Below are 24,957 nucleotides of genomic sequence, written 5' to 3' on the forward strand. Positions count from 1 at the left end.
AGCTAGCTAGCTAGTCCTACAGCAAGTTAATATAGCACAACATTGTTAGTCTAACACTAAGTCAGCTAGTTAGCTGATACAACAGCAAGATAATATAGGATAGCATTATTTAAATTAATTAAATTTATATAACGCCAGCTGGTTAGCTAGTGCGCCAGAAAGATAACACAGCACAGCATTAGTAGCCTAACATAGTTAGCTAGCTAGGTAGTGCTAAAGCAAGCTAATATAACATAACATTATTAGTTTAACTTTAAGTCAGCTAGTTAGCCTTTTAGACAGTTAATAATACAGTTGTTTTTTTTTTTGTTTGTTTTTTTTACTGCTGGTTAGCCTGTATGTTGCTGTGTGAGATGACAGATTATAAATTTAACATTACCAAGGCTGGAGGTTTGAAAATCATTGATGTCAATGGGGGAGCTTCTCCCATCAAAGGTCATTCTTTGACATTTACACATATTAATGAAACATTATTTAATTTTTGTTAAAACTAATGAATAATCTTCTACATGGCTCTCAAGAAATCTATAATGTACATTATTACAAAAACAACACAGAGGCCTATTTTATTGAGTCAAAATATTGCATCATCTGACCTCCAAACCACCTATTCTGATTTTCTCAGACCAGTAAAATGAATTAAAAACCATTTATAGATTAATATTACTGACAGCTGAGAAAAGACCTAAAAATAAAACTACTGGCTATATCGAGCAGTCAGGAGGGGAAATATATAATTTATGAACATATTAAAAAAAAAACATAACTTTAGCAATTGTTCCATATTTTAATCAAGTACATGACATAAATGGAGTTAATCACATATGAGTAGTATATGAGTATATGAGCTGTGATGTCCTTCTAAGTAAGTTTTTTTCTGCATAAACAAATTATAAAATTGTGAGGCCAATAGACTGTGATGAGCTAAAAAAAAAACAACAAAAACAACACCATAATAACATTAAGGATATGTTATATCATTCTACAGTGGTCCCAGCCAGCTCCGTCTGCTAACACCCTCCTCACCTTTAGCCGCTAACGATGCTAGGTGAGCCAGCTAATCATTAGCATTTACCGGAATGTTAGCTCCCACCGACTCACCGAGTGATTGACGCCCCACATGAAGACGCTCAGGACCGGGTCGCTGGCTCGGAACACCTTCACCTTCTGCTGCACGAAATGCTTCTTTTTCGTCTTGGTCTTGGGCGCCAGGATCACCATGGGGCTGGAGGTGGTCCCCGAGCTACCGTGGGCAGCCATGGCCGCGGACTGTCTCCCCTCGTCCCCCTGTGCGGAGCGCTGGAGCGGCGGTGACACTTCTTCTCCTTGACGGCGGCCGTTTCTCACGCGGCTCGATCACGCCGACGACCGCAGCCAAAGTCCACCGGCCCGCTACGGTTTCTGTTACACTGACGCAGTTTCTCCGGAGCACGATTTAACGAGTAACCCGGCGGGATGAATCATTACTTCCTAACTTCAGCCGGGCGTGAAATCCTGTCTCCGGATAACAGTCCTCCACCGCCCCCTCCAGCCCGCACATGTTATCATCAACCACGAGGGCAGTTTATGAGTGACAGCCGACAACAGCCAATCAACATTTCAGACATAGATGATTTCAGACCGTGGTGTCAGGTGATCGCTTAGTAGATGGGAATATCCTGGTCACGTGGTGCATTCAAGTCGTCGACAGTTGGAATTATAAGAATCAGAATCAGAAATACTTTATGGATCCCAGAAGGTATATTGATTATAAGAATATTATTATTTATTACACTGTATACTTATAACAATTTTTATTATTTATTTATTCATTTATTTATTACACTTTATATTTATAACATCATTATTTTTATTTACCACATTGTATACTTAAGGCATTGTTATTATTATTTATTGCGTTGTGTACTTGGACTTTTTAAAATTTTATTTCCCCAGTACAATGTGCATTTTTGTATTGTATGCTTATGCTCCTGCTTTTTTTTTGGTGGGGGGTATTTTTCTATTCTTTTCTATAATTTGTTTCTACTGCTTAAATTTTGAATGGTCTCAACTCTAACAAAAAGTGTCTTTAAGGTCTTGGAAAGGGCTATATAATAATAATAATAATAATAATAATAATAATAATAATAATAATAATAATAATAATAATAATAATAATAATAATAATAATAATAATAATTCTTGCTATTATTATTATTATTATTATTATTATTATTATTATTATTATTATTATTATTATTATTATTATATTAGAAATTTAGGCAGTAGAAAAAATATAGCATAAACATGAGTATAAAAATATCTACTAAAAATATGGACATAGGTAGAAGATCATAAATTGTACTAGGAAATAAAAGCTGTAAGTATACAGTTTATTATTATTATTAGTAGTAGTATTAATAATAATAATAATAATAATAATAATAATATCAATTATAATAATAAAAATGTTATATGTATACAGTGTAAAAAATACTAATTAAATTATAAGTATACAGAATAATAAATACAGTTATGAGTATACAGTGGTGTTAGTGGTTAGTGGTGTTTTTATGAGGAGAAATTAGGTATTTTAAGGAGGAATCGAGCAGCATGGTTCTTTTTCATGGCCAATAAGTATTATAGGTATTCAAGAAAAATTGATCACTGATATTGGTATACATTAAATATTCCATATTAAAAATATTATTGTACTAGCTTTCCTCATTATTTAAGCTTACTACAGCTGAGTATTTACGATAGCAATAGAAGTGATAGCATCAGACTGTCTATTAAATTAATCAGAATAATTGGTTAATTGGTTTGGTGGAATGAAGCCTACATCCCAATTTAGGCTTCTGAAATTTTAATATTTATGGACAATAAATACTGAACAAATTGCTGAACAATGCAGGACTGACCTCAAACCTGCAGCCTAAACCATGAAACAAAATGTTGGATGGACCCAGACTTCTCAGCTATAGCAGCTGGTGTTCTGAAGACAAGTCTTACTAGGAATGGGCAATAAAACAATCGCAAAATCTACCACTAATAGACACTTTTTTAATAGTTTTATTTGTAAAAATGTGCTAAATGTCTTAAATGCACAATTAAAACTCATAACAAGAACATAAAGTCTGTGTCATGTCAGACAGAATTCAGGAAATGTGTAGCTGCACTATCAAAGATTCAGCTCAGTTTTTATTGAAAAGTACCTGAGATCCAAAGACAAAGATTAATTTATATTTCATTCATCTGCAGAGAGAAAAGCCTAAAGAGCCAAGCTAACCGACTCTGTTGGTCTTAATGTCCAGTTTGTTTTGTTTTCTCCTCCTTGTAGTAGTTCGAGGTGAGATATGACAGGACATGAACCAACAGATATCATCAGATTTACCGCCTCATTTAGGTGAATAAACTTTAGCTCACATCCTGCTGCTCTTCATCCACATCTGTTTGTTTTCTTACACACCTGCATGAATCACAGAAGTTTGCTTTGTTTCAGGGAATCTGATGGCGTCACCTTCAGGGACATAGACAACTTCCAGAGAAACCAAATCAGGTTTTAACCAGAAGTGGAGGAAGACCATAACAGAAACAAGTTGTTTTTTGTGTAAATTATCCTCTGATTAAGTGCTAAACCTCCTTTGGACAACCTAACAAAATCAACTTTGCTGTCAATTCTGCCATATGTACGGGACATAGACGGGATTGAAATGCTGTTTCTCTCAGACCCAAACATGCAAGGCAGAGTTGAATGAAAAAAAAACAAAAAAGACACTAAGACTAAGAGGGTAAATCCAGAATTGGAGGACATTTGACCTTCTCTTTTACAATTTTCTGCTCCATAATACTAGGTAATAAACTATCAAAGGCTTGATTGGCTCAACCTACACATCAATGGTAACATTTTCATTCCATGTTTTCTGTGTTGTTTGCTAACCCTACTCTAATCACAGTAACAGGGTTGCTAATCCATGCTAATGTGATCTTTTTCTCAGCAGTAGAAGCTAGATATTTAGCTGCTGTTACTGCTGACCAAGAGGACAAACTGACTGATGGAAAACAGTAAAAACTATGAGTCTGATCCTGATAATATGAGGTAGAGTGAGACATTCAATCAAGGCTGACGATGTTATGAAAATATGAAAAATAGAGGAGAGGACATAGCTTTGCTCTACACATTCTTTAGGAAAACTGTTTGATGATGTTAATTCCAGCGTTTCATGTGATTCACTATTTCCAAAAAAAGTTTTTTAAAACTTTTATCACCCTGGTTGTCAGGGAGGTGGGACAAGAGAAAAATGGCATTTTATGGGGAACTCCAGACTTACTGTGCCTATTGTGCAAGTAGATATTTACAGATTTAAAAGCTTTGCAGTATAGTGTAATTAGTGCAGAATAACATGCAGTTGATGAAACAGTAGGACGAGTAGTGGAGCCACCAGATGTGTTGGCTGTAAAAAGGCAACAATCAGAACATCACATTTCATTTGGTTCGTCAAAATAAGACATACATGCTGTTTAATTTTAAGACAACATGGACGCAAATTGTGATGTTGTACAGATAATATAATATAATATAATATAATATAATATAATATAATATAATATAATATAATATAATATAATATAATATAATATAATATAATATAATATAACATAAAATAAAATATAATATAATATAATATAATATAATATAATATAATATAATATAATATAATATAATATAATATAATATAATATAATATAATATAATATAATATAATATAATATAATATAATATAATATAATATAATATAAAAAAATTGCAGCAGTTTTTGTTGCCTATCAGAGTCCACTTCACTGTTTTGAAGAAAAATATACTGAAATACATAATGCACAATTAAGTGTAAAATATACTATGAGTAAAACAACACTACCATATGTAAAGATTATACAAATGTTGAAATGCACAAGCAAATAATTAAATTTCATGTGTTTAATTTTGTGTGATTTCACTCAGAATATCTGTCACTTCTCTGTTCCAGTTTATGAATCAAGTTGTTTGCAAAAATTTGCACTTTATCACATTGTTTTGTAGTGAATTTGTTTGTGACACTGATCCCTGCATTTCTAGTTTTCACTTATTAACATTTTTGACCTGTAGATGGCAGTAAACTCTACAGAAACAACCTGCTGTACAGGAACCAGCACAGTTTTAGATTAAAGGGATGCTGCGGAGGGTTGGATGTTGCACTTTTATAAAACTGTGGGAAAGCAGCTAAAGAAAGAAAAATCTGTGCAGCTCAGTTTGACACTTTTAGTCTATATTATGAACTAAAATCCATAAAACCACTGGGTTTTAAATAAAACACCTGAATGTTCCTGTTGCATCCTGCAAACTCCACATGACAGTAAAGTCTGTGTGAAATGCATTAAAAAAATTTTTAAAACAATAATCTACATGAATAAACGGACATTTTCTGAACTTTAAAACCCCCAGAAACGAGTCGGATCCATCTACAGCAGCGCTCTCTGTTCAGACACAGAAGTAGGACATATGATGCTACAAAGGATCATGTTTCATGCTTCATTTTCCGCAAGACCTTCACAAGTCATATTATGCATTTTACAGATGGGATGTTCTATGCTGTTACCTTGGAAACAGGCATGTATCTGGTCCCCGAGTGGAGAAGCGGGAGAAAATTATCCTTTATGTGCCGACTAATGGCTTAAAAGCAGCATGACTCTAATGTGCTCTAATGTGGGATTTCGGTTTGACTGCAGAGGGGGATTCTCGCTCACTGAGAACAGAAATATGAGCTTAGTACAAGTATACAGCAGCCTGAGAGTATGCAGGTGGATACAGTACATGTACAGTATACTGGGTACTGGATATGTACAATAAAACCTCATGAAAATAGGACAGGAGTTTTTATTTTTGTGTTTTTTTTTAGCATTAGGCTGGAGAATTGGTTGCAAAAATCACAGCCTCTTTAGTACAAATCAACTTCTTCTTTTCTTTCTGTGGTGCAGACAAGGAAGGCTCTGGGTTGCTAATGAAGTCACAATGTGAGGGATAACCTCACTTTTGGCAATTTGGTTGATATTTGTGCAACATGTCTGTCACTGAAATAGGAAATACTCTTTTAAGATGTGTTTTTACGTTGATGTTTTTGCACAAAGTTACCTTTGTAATATTGAATGCAATCCTTTTTTAAAAATTTTGTCATATAAACTACTGTTCAAAAGTTTGGACACACCTTCTCATTTAATGGTTTTTCTTTATTTTCATGACTATTTACATTGTAGATTCTCACTGAAGACATCAAAACTATGAATGAACACATATGGAATTATGTAGTAAACAAAAAAGTGTAAAATAAGTCAAAACATGTTTTATATTTTAGATTCTTCAAAATAGCCACCCTTTGCTTTGATTACTGCTTTGCACCGTCTTATTCTCTGGAATGAGCTTCATGAGGTAGTCACCTGAAATCGTTTTCACTTCACAGGTGTGCCTAGTGGAATTTCTTGCCTTCTTAATGGGGTTGGGACCATCAGTTGTGTTGTGCAGAAGACTGGTTGTACACATCTGACAGCCCTATTTGACAACTATTAAAATCCATATTATGACTAGAACCAATCAGCTAAGTAAAGAGAAACCACAGTCTATCATTACCTTAAGAACTGAAGGTTGATCAGTCTGGAAAACTGCAAAAACTCTGAATTTATCCCAAAGTGCAGTCGCAAAAACCATCAAGTGCTACAACGAAGCTGGCTCACATGAGGACCTCCCCAGGAAACTAAGACCAAGAGTCGCTTCTGCTGCTGAGGATAAGTTCATCCAAGTCACCAGCCTCAGAAATGGAAAGTTAACAGCAGCTCAGATTAGAACTCTGATAAATGCCACAAAGAATTCTAGCAGCAGACACATCTCTACATCAGCTGTTCAGAGGAGACTGAACCAATCAGGCCTTTATGGTCAAATAGCTGCTAAGAAACCACTACTAAGGAAAAGCAAGAAGCAGAAGAGATTTGTTTTGGCCAAGAAACACAAGGAATGGACATTAGACCAGTGGAAATCTGTGCTTTGGTCTGATGAATCCAAATTTGAGATCTTTGGTTCTACCCACTGTGTTGAAAAGATGAACGGATTGTCTCTAAATATATGGTTCCCACTGTGAAGCATGGAGGAGGAGGTATGATGGTGTGGAGGTGCTTTGCTGGTGACACTGATGGTAATTATTCAAAATTGAAGGCACACTGAACCAGCATGGTTCTACCACAGCATCCTGCAACAACATGCCATCCCATCTGGTTTACGTTTAGTTGGACCATCATTTATTTTCCAACAGGACAATGACCCCAAACACACCTCTAGGCTGTGGAAGGACTATTAGACCAAGAAGGAGATGATGGAGTGCTGCATCAGATGACCTGGCCTCCACAGTCACCTGACCTAAACCCAGTCCAGATGGTTTAGGATGAGATGGACCACAGAGTGAAGGAAAAAGGACCAATAAGTGCTCAGCATCTCTGGGAACTCCTTCAAGACTGTTGGAAAACCATTTCAGGTTCTACCTCATGAAGCTCATGGAGAGAATGTCAAGAGTGTACAAAGCAGTAATCAAAGCAAAGGGTGGCTGTTTTGAAGAATCTAAAATATAAAACATGTTTGACTTATTTTACATGTTTTTGTCTGCTACATAATTCCATATTTGTTCATTCATAGTTTTGATGTCTTCAGTGAGAATCTACAATGTAAATAGTCATGAAAATAAAGAAAAACCATTAAATGAGAAGGTGTGTCCACACATTTGATTGGTGGTGTACATGTTCATGTGGTTCCTTGTTTTATTTTTTTCTGTGGAAGATTCCACAGTCATCATTTGTCTTCTACAAAATTAGTTTCTGGCTCTAAATTCAATATTACAACTTCCTGTTGTGCATCACAGAGTAGTTTTATAGTGTTTGATTTGTAGGTGAGCTGGTGTGCTCAAGTCTGTGAAGTTATGAGACCTGGTAATGATCTAAAAAGGAGAAAAATGGTGAACCATCTCCAGTTTTCTTAAAACGTTTTTATTTGTCATAAAATAAGTATATGTAAAATAGCCTGTGTGAAACTTTAGCTTGATATATTAAACAGTTTCTGAGATATTTTTTCAAAAACTGCCCATCGACCCACTTTCAGCAGGTGTTTTCTCACATTGAAATTTGAAAGTGTTTAAAAAACAATATCTCAGGAACTATTAAAGATAAAAGCCTGACATATTTACTGGTATGTGTCATCATGTCATTGATTCAGAATCTGTAATAGTGGACAAATTGTTTTAACAGTCTCTAAATATGAATGAGAAAGATATGAAAGAAATGAAGCCATCATTAAAGTCCAATTTTTGAACACATTACAATAAAGCCAATAACACAGAAGTCAACTAACGATGTTTTCTGAACCAAATGTAGCTTTATGTCACAACAATAACACAAAACTAAACATATAGAATACATTTGATATGAATAACAAAACTGAAAAGAAAAGTTGTGTTTGTTGAACTTTCATAACTGATTGAGCAAGTTTGATGAGTTTTACCACAAAAGTTAACATATTGGTAGAAAGTCTGACCCAAGTAGAGTACAGTTCTGGAGTTTGAAAATGGTTCTTCAAATATAATTAACAATTTCTTTAAAATATGGACATATCTTTAATTTTTTGACCCCAAAGGTGTTTAATAGTTCCTGAGATATTGTTGTTCGAACAGCCTCAGGAAGGTCTACAGATGTGTGGACTCACAGAAAAAATGCACAATGGCAAAGAAAGGTCAGACTCTGGATGTATTTAATTTGACATTAAGACAACTTTGAGCTGTCATGCAACTAGCGAGAATGCACAAAACTTCAAGAAAATACAGACTGGGATTGGATTACATAGTTTTCGTTAGATATCTGGTTACAAAATCAGAATCAGCTGGACCTGCTCAGCATTTTTGACTCAGATTCATTTTACCTGCATTTATTGTGCATTTACACCCATTCATTCTCTTAAATTTGTCACTTTGCATATATTTCGACTTAAACGTTAAACAATAAGAAGCATTTTGATGAAGTTGAGTAACTTCTCACTACTTTTTATACTGTTGCTCAGTTTGATGCTAAACTACATATTACGTCTTATAAGAAGCCTGTAAATTATCAATCTGCAAAGCAACTGTTGTTGTTACACAAAATGTAGTAAATCCAGGAGTGCAAAGCAATAATGAAGTCATGCAAGTACCTTAAAATTCATATTAAAGTCCAGTGTTTGAGTGAACATACCAAATATATACATATGTTTTGTACCTGTGACTGCATTATTCTTGAATATCTTTGCCAAGACAGCCTTAAAAATGATTATAATTTGGATTTCTTTGCTAAATTAAAGAAAAATCTGATCTTTTCTGCCCTCCCTGGATTTTGATTAAACCCATAACAACTCATCGCAGTGCATTAAAAATACGTAGCTATGCAAGTTATTTTCATGAAAACAAACCTTCAGCTTAAAAATGGCTTTGATTAGAATCTATACTGTTGCTACTTTAGATTGTGCAAATATAAGAAGTCCAGCTACAGCTTGAGCACACCAGCTCACTTACAACACTAAAACTACTCTTTACTAAGCTGTATTGGTGCAATTCAGTCACACAAACACGATTGGTTCTTTAGAATTGATGTATATGAAACTGTAGAAGTCTTTCGAGACTTTAATTGGTGCAACTTTAAGGTGGAAATACTCAGTTGTGGTATTTACAGCTTATTTCATACATGTGTCTTGCAGCATAACAAAAACACCATCTAAGGGTCATTCTAGAATTGGAGGACATTTTATGTCCCACCCATCAAATTTCAAATAATCCGTGTACAAAATACTGAAACATGTAGTTGTGCAAATTTACTTATCCTGAGACCAAATTTGAATAACTAGGAGGAAAGAACGTTTTCAAAAATCTTTATAACACCATGTAAGTCTGGAGTTTCCCCTAAAATGTCATATTTCTCTTGTTCCATCCCTCCGATGACCAAATTGAATCTCAAATAAAACAGTTGAAATTAAATTTTTACCTCCTTTTTTTGGTATTATTTTTTCATTGATGTCTCTTGTAATTGTGGGAACATTTTGTCAATCAGCATAATATTTTAAATAATAATTATTATGCATGGAGTGTGTGTCCCACAGCAATCCTGTTAGTAAAACCTTTGTAGCTGGTAGAAGAAGAAGAAAACAGTGAATCACATGAAACACTGGAATTAACATCATCAAACAGTTTTCCTAAAGAATGTGTAGAGCAAAGCTATGTCCTCTCCTCTATTTTTCATATTTTCATCACATTGTCAGCCTTGATTGAATGTCTCTCTCTACCTCATATTATCAGGATCAGACTAATTCTTTGGACTGTTTTCCATCAGTCAGTTTGTCCTCTTGGTCAGCAGTAACAGCAGCTAAATATCTAGCTTCTACTGCTGAGAAAAAGATCACATTAGCATGGATTAGCAACCCTGTTACTGTGATTAGAGTAGGGTTAGCAAACAACACAGAAAACATGGAATAAAAATGGTACCATTGATGTGGAAGCTGAGCCAATCAAGCCTTTGATAGTTTATTACCTATTATTGATGAATATGGAGCAGAAACTGTAAAAGAGAAGGTTTATTTTTCAAAAAATGTAATGCCAAAATGTCCTCTAATTCTGGAATGACCCATACACATTTTGACAGGGTAAATAAACAAAAAACAGAAAGGACTTTCTGCAGAAAAAGTTTTTCAAATTCTTCATTTCACCAAAGGAAGACGCTCAACACCAGCTGTTATATTAATATATGTTTTATTCTTCTCCATTTTTATTATCATTATGTTTTATTTTCATATTTGCAAATCTTACAGGTCCTCTGTGCATGGACCTTTCATCACGGCACACACATTATTGGCACAACAAGATTGGTTCAGAAATAGATAAATTCTAATCACACTTTTAATAGCACACAATTTCATGACTTTTGCAAGGACTCGGGAAAGACGGACGAGAACAAGAACAAATTTGACCACATTTTTTTCCTGCGTTTAAATCAAGAATTTATAGTTATGATGTGAGGAAAATAAAACATAATAGTAACATGGACATTCTTGATTCTCAACTAAACAAAGCATAAATAAAAAATTTTAAAAAAGGAAATTAAAAACATGAGATATAACCATAAGATGTACAGCAGTTGAATAGAGCTCTGATGAATGTGATGAGTTTTGCCATAAAGGTGCCTTTAAAGCACAACACTTCCCCTAACATGAAATAAAATAATCTCTGTCTTTAAATAAGAAACTGCTGACAATATAAAAATACATGGCATTGTACTGTAGTTCATTAAATAAACCAACAATTCATATATAAAATATTATATTGACGTGTATAAAAATATGCCTTACAACTTTTTGAAAAGGGTAACAGCCGTAAGCTTTTTGTCTGCCACTTTAGAACACACAGTCGACCACAAAATTCCAACATATGTACAAACAATCAACTAATAAGCAGTCAGAACGCCAAATGAAATGAACAGAAGCATTCAGGATCATATTCTAGTTCTCTTTTTTTCTGACTTGACATTTATATAAGATACTGTGAGATTCAAGCAGTACTTGATGGAAATACAGACTCAAAAATAAATTAATAGAAAAAGAAATATTCTGTCAATTAGTTGATATCAGTGTATCTTTGGAGAGAGGGAGAGAGGACGGTGAGGGAGACACATTTTTGGGTTTTTTTGTGTGTTTTTTTTTTTTTGTAATGTGTCGCATCACCTGCGTAACAGTATTTCAGCCCACTGAGATCAGAACAAACACAGGCAGTGTCAGCTATACTAAAGTGGAAAAAAGGAACAAAGTAAAATCTACCAGAAAAGCCGGGACAAGAGCCAGGGGATAACAGAGATCATCGGGAGTGATCACCGAGGCTGGATGTGAGCATGCAGCACGCCGCCGGACGACACAGAGGACTGCAACTGTTGAACATTCAGGCAGATGTTGCTGCTGCTGCTGCTGCTGCTGCTGCTGCTGCTGCTGCTGCTGGACTGTGAGAGTGTGTGAACTGGTGTGTGTTTTCCATAGGAAGTGGTTTATCCCTGCTACCTCCTGTCCAGGCAGTGTCTAGCACATGCTAAAGCCACCCCCTCTCCCTGTGCTCCTGCTCCTCCACCTCCTCCTCTTCCTCCTCTTCCTCCTCCTCCTCCAGGCTCAGAGCAAAAGGACGGATTCATCCCTCACTCCCCATCGCATGGTAAAGTGCCATCCTCGGTGGCACGTGAAGGGACGGGCGTGCCGAGCTCATCCACGCACCAGCAGTGGCCACGCTGCATGCCCTTGGAGGAGCGGCACTGTGTGAAATTACAGGAAAGAGAGGGAGATTTTGGAGGTGGAGAGGAGGAGAGAAGCAGAGAGAGAAAATGATATGTCATCATAGCGCAGCAGTGATTCTCACAGAGCAGGAAGGTGTCAGTTATTCTCAGCCCCTGTGGTCAGAACCTCTGGATGCTGCAGTGTTTTCACGTTTTCACAGCAGCGCCAACAAAGTTCCACTATCATGTTTCACCGGCGGCTAAGATCCTACCTGCTTTTTCCTGTAGAAGCCGCGGGTGTCACAGTTGGGTATATAGATGTCGCGGTCGGACTGGAAGATCGTCAGCTCCAAACCCCTCAGGACGCTGTTGAGCAGCTTGCGACAGGGAGCCTGAAAGCAGCAGAGTGAGACTTGAGGCATCACCAGAGGAACATAGTGAAGAAGAGCTGCCCCCCCACACCTCAGGTGACTGACTGTGGTGGCAATAATCCTCTTTGATCACAACACATGTCGATGCAAATCACCAAGGATTAGCCACAGTGATGCAGCATTACAGCCAGAGGCACACAATATGTATATTTATATACATATCAGATGCCACATATTGTATAACATTATATAACCGTTTTGTTACACAATGCTTTGGCTTTTCAGGTCACTGGATGGTTTGAAGTGACTGTGCGGTTTTTTTTTTTTGGTGTCACTTTGTCAGATTAAACTGATCATTTAGGCGGCTGTTGCTGCTGTTCCCATGAATTAGTTGAAGCGATGCAGATGAAGCCGAGTCGCCAAGTGAGGAATCTGTAGCAGCAGCCGACTCCAAACTTTCCTGATTCACATCATGCTCAATTAGTTCTGCCGCATAGCAGCACACACATCATGCACCATAATGCATGGCTCTGAAGCCGAGTGTGTACATGCCACTGCAACACCCCAAACAGCACAGCATCTACAGTAATAACTGTCCGTATGCAGCTGTTTCCATCGCACACAGGGAGGAACAACACAGATTCATCAAGCACCAGCACCATCTGATCGGCTTCACTCATCAAAGGCGGTAAAATAAGAGCGTGAACTTACTTTTTCAATGTCACCACTGTGCGAGGGATGTGGACCTGAGAGGAAAAGACACAGCAGCGTGAGAATGTGACATTAAAGCATCGTTTCTGTCAAACAACATCCAGCGTGATCCAGATCACACCGCACGTCACGGATTCACACTTTAGTTGTACATCTCGGAATGCATCTTAGGTGAGGCTGGAGAGACCTAATTTCCACCAGTATATTTCCTTTCTCCACACAGTTAATCGCAGTATCTCGGTTTGAACAGTAGATGGAGATCACTGCAATAAAAAGCAGCTCCACTGGGATGTAGGTGACACTGTGACAGTTTCACATTCAGTCTAAATTCTCCACAGTGACTTGTAGGACACATCATTGTCATGCAGCCTGTCATCGAAACGCTGCATAAATCACATAAATGCAGGGTTCACTTACACGCCGATGCAACAACACTCCCTCAGTGCATTCCTGAATCATGTTTTCGGTGTTTTTTTTTTCCTCCCATCATTATCAACAGCAGGACTAGTAAAGACAATTGACATTTTTAACCAAGAGTGCCGCGGAGGAGTATCGGATGCTGGAACTCATTTGAACGAAACGCAGCCAGGCTTAAATGCCACGCACTGATTGGCCTTTCTTTTTGATGGTAAGTGACACAGCATCACATGCAATTTACAGCAGCACCGAGGAGGGGACGACTCACTGTATAAAACACTGTACACGAACCTGCATGCAAGAGTCTGTGGATGTGTGAATTCATGCACGTGTGTGTGTGTGTGTGTGTGTGTGTGTGTGTGTTTGTGTGTGTGTCTTACCTGTGGGGTGGGGCCTCTCGGTGGGACTTGTCCTGCTGTGCTTGGCGCAAATGCCCCTTCCCTGCAACAGAGCCTGGAGGGGGCTGTGCTCCCTGGGTGGGGGGACACAGCGGAGCCCCTTGGCACAGCTCAGGGTGTAAACGCCACAGGGCTCCCCGGAAGCCAACACCGATGTGCTGCCGGCAGCGTTGTGGTCCCTCGGGGGCCGACCTGCCCCCAGTGGATCCCTGCAGGAGGGACAGACCTTGAAGGGGCCCAAGCGGTTCGCCCCGGTCCACGATCCGCAGTGAGCAATCAGCAACAAAACAACGGTTGTTAAGTTAGAAAGGATAGGCATTTTGTGTCCAGGTCTCAGGTTCTCCACACTGTCACTCTCTGTCAGTTTAAATGTGGCTGATGCTATTTCTGGATGTATATTTCTCTCTCTACCTCTGTCTCTCTTCCCCCTTTCTTTTTTTTCCTCCTTCTTCCTATACAGTAGCTTCTCCTTTGGTGCTTTGCCGGTTGAGTCCCCTGCAGTGCCAGAGGAGACAAATGGAGATCGAGAGAGACACAGCAAAGCACCAGCTTTTAAAGATCTGAAAGGCGGTGATAGAGAGTGAGAGAGAGAGGCAGGGAGAGGGAGAGAGAGAGCACAGTTATGACACCTTCAGGGGCTGGGACTCAGAGAGAGAAAAGGCAGAGAGAGAGGGAGGTGGCAGGGAGGCAGAGAGAGAGCAAGTGGGGGGGTGGATTATGTTCCTTTTCAGAAATTATCAAAATCTCCCCACCCTTTCCTGTTAAATACTAAAACCTCCATCCAGCCCTTCTTCTTCTTCTTCCTCCTCTTCTTCTTTCATACACTTACGCTCAACACTACACGTGCACAAACACTTTTCTTTCCAGTGTCAGAGACCTTTCTGGAACAATATTTGCCATGGTAACAAATACATGTATATGTGCTTCCATCAGCGTCGCCACTGCGGCGTGTTTTCTGCTGCCTTTTTTTTCCTTTCTTTTTTTCTTTCCTGTGCAAACATGTAAAAACCTCCAGCTGAGCTCCACACCTGCAAACCTCGAACATATCAAAGTTTACAGAATGTTGATTTAATGAAGCCGAAAAGAAATCCAGCGAGTCGTCTGCCTGCGTAAAGTTTAATCGCACCGCTGCTGGGATCTAATCCAGTCTTTGATAAAGCCGGTCAACTTCTAGATCACGTTTCATCTGATGTTCAAGCGGCGGCGGAGCTGCTGTTGCTCGCCAGCTGTTTGAATTGGAAGAGTAATCATCTGGATAATTAGCAGGAGGAGGAGGAGGATTCCGTTTTGCAGGAATGCACATCGACCAGGCCAAGCCGAATTACAAATAATGCAATCCATCGCTCCACTCAGCCAGTTAGGATTTTCTACATGGGTGCCATCTTCAAATGATCACAGTGATCCCTTCAGACTTCTTCTTTTCAATGTGCAACACTAAACTAAATTTTTCTGACAGATACAGATTATTTAGTGGATTTAAATCACTTCAGGCTCACAGTTCAAGACGGATGCATAAAGAAACTTTGCAGCACACTTAAGTAGGAACTTTAAGCCTCCTGTTCTCTGTAAAATTGGCAGTTTTATGTGACTATTTTATCTTTTACTTAAATAATGTTTAAAAAGTATTATTTTATAATCATCGTAACTTTTAGGTGGCAAAAAATCTATCTGAGCAAAATATTTTAAAAATGCTCTACCATCCCTGCAACAAATAATAGCAATAGAAATAAGAAATGCTCAAGCTAAAGTTCAAATAAAAAGAGAAATTGAAAGCAAAGTGGAGATTCAGCACAAGAAAATCACTTGTTGAGGTTGGGCCTGTTGTCCTAAAATGTAAAACTTCTGTGTACAGATGCAACGTAAAACCAAAAAAACCCTGAACATTAACATAATTTGACACCTCACTGGTTTTTAAACACGTTTGCATGCAGCACACACGACCTTAAAGCGTTAAGGTACAAAACGTGATCCTGCCACTCGCAGTACAGACACGACAGACAAACTCACTGGCCTTCCACTCGCAGGAATTCAGGGCTACATGAGGCCAAAATCTGCCTCGCCATCAGCAGCATGTTGTTCTGATTAATCCTGGCAAGGAGGGCAGAAATCACCTGCCGTCTTGTGTTCCCATCAGCCACAGCACTGGTCTGTTTCCACACATCAGGAGAATGTTCCAACACACTCGCCAAACCAACGGGGGCTCTTTCTTTTCCACGCTGCCCTGGATTACTCATTTCTCCTCCACCATGTCGGCCCTCTCTGCTCCCCCTAAAGTTCAGAAAACTCTCTCTGCTGCCGCCTTTGCTGTCAAACCAACCCTCTGACCTTCTGCTGAGCTGACCATGACTCATATCAACTGTTATATCAACATAGGACAATGAAACAGCCTGTCGAGAGGAGGAAAACTGTAATGTGATGCCCACCAGACAATGCAGGTAGTAAAACAAGCTACTCAATAAAGTGTGATGGAGGATTCATCAACACAAGACCATCATCAATAGTGTTTATCTTCTTCTTCTTCTTCTTCAAAACATTGAATTGGTGCATTACTGCCACCAGCTGGCATGGAGGGTTGGTCAGACTATTCATAACATTTGTTTAACAAAACTCCAATTTATCTAACATACTGAAATATGATTTACTACTTGTTGTTTGTTTGTTTGTTTTTGCAGAATATCTGTTATATTAAATAGCACTTTTAACTCTCTGAGGTTTTGGATCAGATGCCTTTTTTCTGTCCACATTATTTATTTATATATACATATCTTCCTATTATGTTTAACCACTTGAATATTGTACTGTGTAGTCCTCTGTGTACAAATCTGACTCCTGATCTTACTTCCTCGTCTCTCCTGCCTCTTCTTGCACATTTCATATTTCTTTCTGTCACTTAAAGTCAGTATAACCATCATTCTGTCCTCTCTTTTGCAAATTTTCTTTCAGTGTCTGCTGAATAAAACTCTTAATTTCTCTTAATTCCTGCTGGTACAAACTGCTAAATTTGGAATTAGTTTTTACGGTTTCTTTTGAGACTTTTACTTTCAATTATTTTCTTTATAATATATCAATATATGCCAGTACGCATAACAACAGTTACGTAAGACTTACCGTTTGAATTCTGTATGTTTTGCTGTGTTTCTGTCAGATTATCTGCTCTTCTATCTGAATAACTGCACTGTAAACGGGTTGAGTCTGAAAATATAATTGCTCTCTTGTATTCTCTATCACTACTAATAATACTGTAGCATTTCTCCGATTGAAATTAATATTCCTTCAGAATATCAGTTTAAACGCATGCGACTTTATCAGGATGCACGCATGCATCTGGGAGACGTGATTGGCTGAGCGCTTGTCACCGTTTCTCAAACCTGGCTATGATTGGCTGTTTAAGAACCGACCGTGTGGCGTCACTGGGAAGCGCCGAACTCTAGTTTCTAAAGTTTTCTGTGTGGAGCTATGGATAGCTGACGGACAAAAGTGAGTTTCTGCCTCATTGACCGCCTAGTTAACAGGTAAGCGACTGACCCGCCGATAAACGTACCTACAATGAAGCCGAGTTCCGTTTTTCATTTAAAGAAGCAGCCTCTTGTTATCCTCCTGCTGAGCAGCGAACCAGCAGAGAAGCTAACACGTTAGCCGCTACCCATGCTAACCCCTGTTTAGCTCCGGGACTAAACTGACCCCCTGTGATCATCTAGCGAGCAGATAGTTATCATCTTGAAGTGTTATTTAATTAACACGAACCTGTGTGCAGTTTTCAGTTAACTGTTTGGACATGTATGCTATTTTAAGGTAAATTAGCTCTGTAGTTAGCTTGGTGGCTGCTGGAGGGTCGCTAGCTTGCAACCCTTGACAGCGTTAGATGTAAACATTGGCACGCCCCCTTCCCTTCGTCGTGGAAATGTTCCACTTTAACTGGAGTTTCACGTGAAATGGTGACACAGATGTGCATGAGACACGTTTTGTTGGTGTGATTTGTGTATATATAATGTTCTCTGCAATTTTTTCACTGTGTTTTTAATATATTCTTATATTGCTTTCAGACCACTGTCTTTTGAGCTGCTGTAACGGTGAACTTTCCCCACTGTGGGTTCAATAAAGTTGCTGTTATCGTATTTGTAAGGAACCATGTCAACTACCCAAGAAAGGAACTTTGTGGTTTTTGTTGCACAATTACATTTCTGCACATCTTGCAATGCATAACAGCACAGCAGTCTACTGTTGAGTTCATTGTGATCTAGTAGGGCTGGGCATCCACCCATCCATCTATTATCTGTACAGCGTAAAGATAATGGATGGACATCTTCATTAGGGTCACAGGGGGGCTGGAGTCTATCCCAGCTGAGTTGGGGCCAAGGCAGGGGACACCCTGGACAGGACACCAGTCTATCGCAGGGCCACATAGAGGGACAAACCAGCACTCTTGCATTCACGCCTATGGATATTTTAGAGTTACCAGTTAACCTCAGCACATTTTTGAACTGTGGGAGGAAATGGGGTTACCCATAGAAAACACACACATGCACAGAGAGAACATGCAAACTCCATGCAGAAGATCCCAGCAAGGTGGGGACACGAACCGGGGATCTTCTAGCTGCAAGGCGAAAAGTGCTCACCACCAAGCCACTGTGCAGCCCAGGACTGGGCAGTATAGCTGAAATTTTTTTAATGTTAGCATATTAATCAAGTCGATAGCCATAATTATTGATTTTTTTTTGACTTACTTTTAGGTTTAATTGACCTTACTTTGAATTAAGCTCTTTAGCCGTTTTATCAAAAATACACAGGTAAAAAAATGTAATGTCAACACAGTGTTGGAAAAAAAAATATAGCATATAAACAAAGTAAATAAGGATAAAGGAACGATTTCACTGTCACACACTTTGAATAACGAAAGCAGGTATACCTGGAGGGGCACAAAGAGTGACCAGGTTAAAGATGATGGCTGGCAAAGACCAGGTGTCATTGGATGTCAAGTCCATCCACTTTTGTCTTGCCAGTTTAACCACTGGTTTCCACAAACCATGCACTAGGGGTGATGAGAGGCTCAGGTAGCTCCGGACTAGACTGCTTCAGGAGACCTATGAAACAAGGAGGGAGCACACTTGAGGGTCGGTCAAGCAACCAATTGTTGTGTTTTCATTATTATGGCGGTTTGTTTCTGATGCATTTAAGTGAAATTGCTGTTGATGAGATGTCTGTTGCCAGTAAGTATCTATTGTTTTATTGTCCAGGTCTATGGTCTAGACAAAAATACAAGAAAACATTAGGCATACTCATTTTAAACATCATTCCTTGTCTGGCCACATGAAGGAGACAAACTAAATGTGCATAATTATCGAAGCCAATAATACTCTGTATAATCTAATGCACCTCTAGAGAATATCGACAGTGTTTAGACTGAGCAAGCAATGTGATTACAACACATTCATTTTATGAAAATTTTTGTTCTGAAGTTAATTGAAAGGTATAAATGAAATTATGAACAGGTTAATGGAGATATGACTCCTGAGACAACAAACTTGGCACAGAACTTGTATTTAAGTGTTTATTTATGAATTGTTTTCTTTATTCAGATGGATGACATCAATGTGCTACACCACAGATGCCTCCTGAATTTGAGGCGTCGAATCAGAGATATTGGGGATGGACGCCCAGCACAGGAGCGATACATGAGGCTGCAGAAGGATGGAGACACACTCAGGTTAGCCTGGTCTTAAAAATTCATCTGAAGTGATTGTGTGGCTTTGTTGGGTGAAAACAAAGAGTTTCTCCCAAAAGATTTGCTTTTGTTCTATAAGATAGTCCCTGCATCTTAGCAGCCCTTTGTATTCAGGGATGCAGAGTATATTAAGTACAGTTTATTCATTAATTTCACTGTACAGTTTCCAGTGACGGTCAGGTCGGTTGTTACTGTGGCCTGGTATCAGTGTGATACACTCTATTGGTATATAGCATAACAAATAGTTAAATTACCATGTTATGATTTACAATGACTAGCAAAACCTGCTTTGTATGTTTGTAACACAGTTTTAAATGTTTTTCTTGTGATTTTGGGAAGAGAATGTAATCATTTTCTTGTGTAGCGTAATGGGCCACACCTTTTAATACATTCAAGAGAGTAGTATTGTTACGAGGCTGCAAATATTTCTCTATGATAACTTTTTTCTAGCTCAGCAAAACATTATAGGTGCTGTATTTCCCCCAAGAAAAGCCAAAGCAAGAAAATCCTAAAATGAAAAATGACATCTTCATTAGTTAGGAACCACCCACATCAAAACACTTTAACACATGGAGTAATAATGTCATTTAAAATGTGACTATAAATCATGTTTTTTAATAAAGTGCCATTAAAAATGGCCTGATTTGACTTTAATAAAGCCTGTCTGGACCTGAAGATTATTTCACAACATGGTACCAAAGCTTCTGGCTGTATTATTTACTTGAGGCGCTTTGCACAAATACACACCCTCATATATAATAGTTGTGCTCATTACTTCTAAACGACGTACAGAAAAACATTTTATTGCGATTATTTATACAGATATTGTGAGATGAGTCACAATTTTAACCTGAGTGGTAATTTTTACAGTTTTCCATTGAAACAAATGTAATACAGATGATGTGTTTATTTTTTTGCCTTTAGTCTGTACCAAACCAGCATGTTCCCGTAAGTCTGGAGCATATCAAAAAGTTGCACCTTGCAAAATTTGGATATTGCGCAAGACCTTACTGCAATTTTGAAATTATTTCTTTATTTATTTTTTTGTTTTTTTGGTGTCTTTCTTAGACAGGTTAGTAGAGGCAGACAGGAAAGCAGGGAGAAGAATGAGGGGGGAGACCTGAAGCTAAGGGCCTGGAGCTGGTATCAAACCCGTGCTGATGGGTCGAGGATTATTGCCGATGTTCATGGATCGCCTGCTCAACCATTTGAGCTTTCTGGGTGCCCAACCTAATCGCGATTTTGATAATATGTCAATAAATTGTTCAGCCCTAGTGACCATCAGTGATATTGTGTATATGATGTAGCTTCTGTTGTTCTGAATTCCTTCAAAATTCACTAACAACATTGGCTATGGGAGATGCAGTTAATTAGGGCTACAACCAACACTTACTTCTATTGATGAGTTAATCTGTCAGTAATTTTCTTGATTAATCGATTAGTTGTTTGGGCTATAAAATGTCAGAAAATGGCCATCAGTGTTTCCAGCTCTTAAGATGATGTCCTTGTTTTATCCACAAACTAAAGATATTCACTTTACTGTCGTAGATATAGAAACAAATCAGAAAATATTGAAATTTTACAAGCCGGAAATGGATAATTTGATCAGATTGTTGGCAATTAATGTGGAAGTTGACATCTAAGTGATCAGTTGTTGGTGCACTCCTTTTTAGTAAATATTAATAATCTTACTAACAATTATTTAGATTCATCTGCAATTTATTCTTTAATTTAGCTGTCAGATTAATGTGCCAAGCAGAAAAAACACAGCTTTGTTTTGTGAAACAGGAATGTGCGCATATTACAAGATTGACAGGCGGGTGTGTGGCCGAATATTATATCCTTAAATATGAGACACTTGTCTGAGATGTAGTTTCAATTCTAATGCAAAAGACTTCCAGCTTATTGCTTAGTTCCTGACTTGGTTTAACCCAAGTATGTTGATATCTGCCTACATCAGTAATGAATCTGCTTTCACTGTCTTCATTGTTAATGCTGTCCATTGTATTCTCTCGTTTCTGTTGCACATGTTGATGCACGTCCTGCTGATCACAAGAGGAGTTTCTGAGAGATGAGATGTGTTTTAGAACTCACCTATTGTTAACCTGTAATTTCTTCTCTTTAGTTACCAAGGGAACTCTGAGGAAGTGGGTTGCTATGTGGCTGGCCATCCTCTATCAAAGGGAAACTGCTACTTTGAGGTGAGATGCACTGATAGAGGTTCTGTAATTTGCCGTATTGTACCTGAGTTGTGACTAAGCTGCACCACCTGAACGTTTGCTCTCCAGTGATTTTTCTGTCTATTATTAGTCGACACGATCGCTAAAAACTACATCACTGTGTTTGCTGTCGCTTTTCCTCCACTGCGAATCCGGCAGAAGGGAGGAGATCATTAGAAAATAAGTGTAGTTTTAGTCTTTTGCACAGTTATTTAGAAATGTTGGAAGGAGGAGTTATTCATAATATGATAGGCCACATACCACATACCATCGTCCCTGGTTGTGCCCAAGATTGTTTTTCCATCCAGCCGGCAATTTTATCCCCTGGAATCCCATTGCTGACAATTTTCTGAACTTCATATTAAATTCTGAGTGCCCCCCTACAGTCCCAGTTCACCAGTGCAAAACCACTACCTCAAAAATGTCCTAGCTGCATTGGAATGAGGGATGGGGTGTGGGTTAGGTGGTATCTCCGAGTGCAAAGATTAGTCTAACACACAGTGTTTTCCAGCAGGGCGACTGGCAGCAGGAGAAAGTATTATACATTTATTTAGCGAAGCCGACGCGCCAGTCTGTTCTAATAGTCCTCATCCTTACAGAGCCGAGCGAGGAAGAAGAACCTCGCTGATTTAACACAGGAAAGTTGCAAGAGTTCAGTCATAAATTGGGCTCCGAGGGCTGCAGTGTGTTATTTATTAGCCGGCTTACTTGATATATGTCGGAGCAGACTTTGTGACACGTGATCAAGAGGCAGCAGGTGATGCAGGGAAACTTCCTTGACTTGGTTTTTAAGCTTTGGGAAGGAACTGTAGGCTGTACATTGTCCAGTGAACAAGCATCATTCTGCTGCAAATCAGAACACCAGAGCTTTACCAAGCCCTCCTGATTTGTGTCCTCAGCTTTGTCTTCTCGACACTAAAGTCATGTTTTCAGACATATGTTGTAGTAGACCTGGGGAATAAAGCTACACCGACATGTACTGGCAGGGCTCTGGACTATGACCAAAAACGCCGCATTTGCAACCTTTTTTTGAGAGTGTGTGGGTTAAAATTTCCAGTGGTCGCATTGTGTTTGTGCATGATGATCATGAAAGCTCCCTGTTTGCCATTGCAAGATGGTCTTGATGCAGCCGCTTGTGCTGAGGCTGGTGCTGGTGTAACAGGCCAGATAAACCCCTCGGCCAAAGTATACCCCGTCAGCGAGTTGTGGTGGTTTCACCCTGGTTGCCCTTCAGTTTTTATTGATTTCCTCTTTTGATTGTAGTGGGTCATTCCATTATCCTTTATATCTTTGTTTATGTGTGAATTGTTGTGGTAGCACTTAAATTCTTACCTATGTGAGGTGAAATTCAAATTAAACGTGTTTAGTCCTGACTTTCATTGAAATAGACGATTAAAAGTCATCACTAATTACCAATGTTAACTGAAATTAAGCGTTTTGTTGTGATTCAGATTTTCAGCTGTATTGCCTGGCTCTATGATGAAGCATTTTAGATCCACGTCACTGAAACTCTTTACAGGTTGATGCTGTGCTTTGAGATTATTTATTGTTGTGGTGTGTTGATGATGTTAAAGTCTCATCTCACCTCCAGCTCTCTCTCTCTCCCCCCGGTCAGAAAATCTGTGGGAATATATTGTTTATATTTAAATGAGACTCGCATTTGGAGCCCGGTGGGTCTGTTTTGACATTTAAACTGACAGATTTTACTGTGGTCATTACCCAGAGGTTTACGCTGCATTATTCTCCACTCCGTGACGCACACGCTGTCAGTTTCCCAGATATCTCGAAAGTTTGTGAGCATTTATTCTGATAAAGGTCAGGCTTCTGTTGACATCTGCGTCACTGCTCTGCTCGTGTTTCTCCTTGTTCTGCTTTCATTGGGAATCCATCTCGCCTCTGTTGTCAGCGCCGCTGCACTTTCTCCACTTTTCATCATCTCTGCTGCTCAGGTCCAGCCGAACATCTGCAGCATTCCTCTTGTTTTTATAGATTTATTTGAAAAAGCCATACCATCATAACTTAATGGCACATCAGGAGCACATTCCAGCTCTTTCCCAATCGAAGCCATCTCATATTTTTTTTTTTTTTTAATATATATATTATTCAGGCACAAATGATCTTTCAACTATGAAAGGCTAAGAATTCTTCAAATCAGCGGTGTGAAGTATTGTCCTTCGAGTACTGTTCTTGAGCAGAAATCTTTTGTAAGTTTAGTTTTACATGCAAATAGCAGAAGCAGTGATTTGAAGGATCTGTGATGAAGAGGGAGGCGAGTATTTAGAGATGCAGGTGAGGGCAGAAGAGGAAAAAAATATGCAAATAATGCCAAAAATTTAGCGAGGTGAGAAATAACTTGGAGAGGTCACAGGTCAAATAACCCACCAAATGCAGACACACACCGGATGGGGCTATTTCCCTTTATGTGGCTGCATTACCTTTCACCTAATTCTGCCTGGCAATGTGCGTTATTGTGCTGCTACTGGGTTTTTAGCCCGCGGGCTGGCGTTGTATTTGAGTGGCGGAAGTATAATATAAGTATAATCTCATATATAAGATAACCTTTTATTAATTCCACAGTGGCAAAATTTGCTTTGTTACAGCAGCAAAAGGCATAATGCAAACATTTAGAGAACTCCAGTAGAAGAAAAAAACTCCAAAACATTAGGGCTTCCCATGAGGATATGGAGTAGCCAGCTGTTTTGGTGGCATGAGTGGGACCTACATGATATTATGCAGGTGGTTTTAATGTTAAAGCTGATGTGCATTTATTCAGCGAAAACAAACAAAGCTATTTAAGGGGG

The 24,957-nt window shown here is 38.7% G+C and overlaps 3 protein-coding genes across 5 annotated transcripts in view; 1 reads left to right on the forward strand and 2 right to left on the reverse strand.

Moving 5' to 3' along the window:
• The window catches only part of pip4k2ca (phosphatidylinositol-5-phosphate 4-kinase, type II, gamma a), a 29,636-nt gene extending 28,105 nt beyond the window's left edge, over positions 1 to 1,531 (reverse strand). Inside the window, exon 1 of the mRNA XM_023261245.3 lies at positions 1,102 to 1,531. Coding sequence (XP_023117013.1) covers positions 1,102 to 1,260 — 159 coding nt within the window. The 5' untranslated portion in view covers positions 1,261 to 1,531. The remainder of the gene's footprint in view (positions 1 to 1,101) is intronic.
• Positions 1,532 to 10,800: 9,269 nt separating this feature from the next.
• On the reverse strand, positions 10,801 to 14,813 carry igfbp6b (insulin-like growth factor binding protein 6b). The gene is made up of 4 exons (XM_023261239.3): positions 14,198 to 14,813; positions 13,401 to 13,435; positions 12,591 to 12,710; positions 10,801 to 12,357 (listed from the first exon to the last, which is right to left on the reverse strand). The coding sequence occupies exons 1-4, from the start codon at positions 14,532 to 14,534 to the stop codon at positions 12,244 to 12,246; spliced, it is 606 nt and encodes a 201-aa protein (XP_023117007.1). The 5' UTR covers positions 14,535 to 14,813; the 3' UTR covers positions 10,801 to 12,243.
• A 2,772-nt stretch (positions 14,814 to 17,585) lies between these two features.
• Positions 17,586 to 24,957, forward strand: part of spryd3 (SPRY domain containing 3) — an 87,121-nt gene continuing 79,749 nt past the window's right edge. For all 3 annotated transcript variants that reach the window (XR_008602516.1, XM_023261242.3, XM_023261243.3), the window contains exons 1-3: positions 17,586 to 17,727; positions 19,792 to 19,919; positions 22,063 to 22,138. Coding sequence is in view for 2 of the 3 variants with exons in the window: in XM_023261242.3 (XP_023117010.2) it covers positions 19,792 to 19,919; positions 22,063 to 22,138 (204 nt within the window). In the remaining variant the exon portion in view is untranslated. The remainder of the gene's footprint in view (positions 17,728 to 19,791; positions 19,920 to 22,062; positions 22,139 to 24,957) is intronic.

This window comes from Amphiprion ocellaris, chromosome 8 (genome assembly GCF_022539595.1).
Source record: "Amphiprion ocellaris isolate individual 3 ecotype Okinawa chromosome 8, ASM2253959v1, whole genome shotgun sequence".
NCBI lineage: Eukaryota > Metazoa > Chordata > Actinopteri > Pomacentridae > Amphiprion > Amphiprion ocellaris.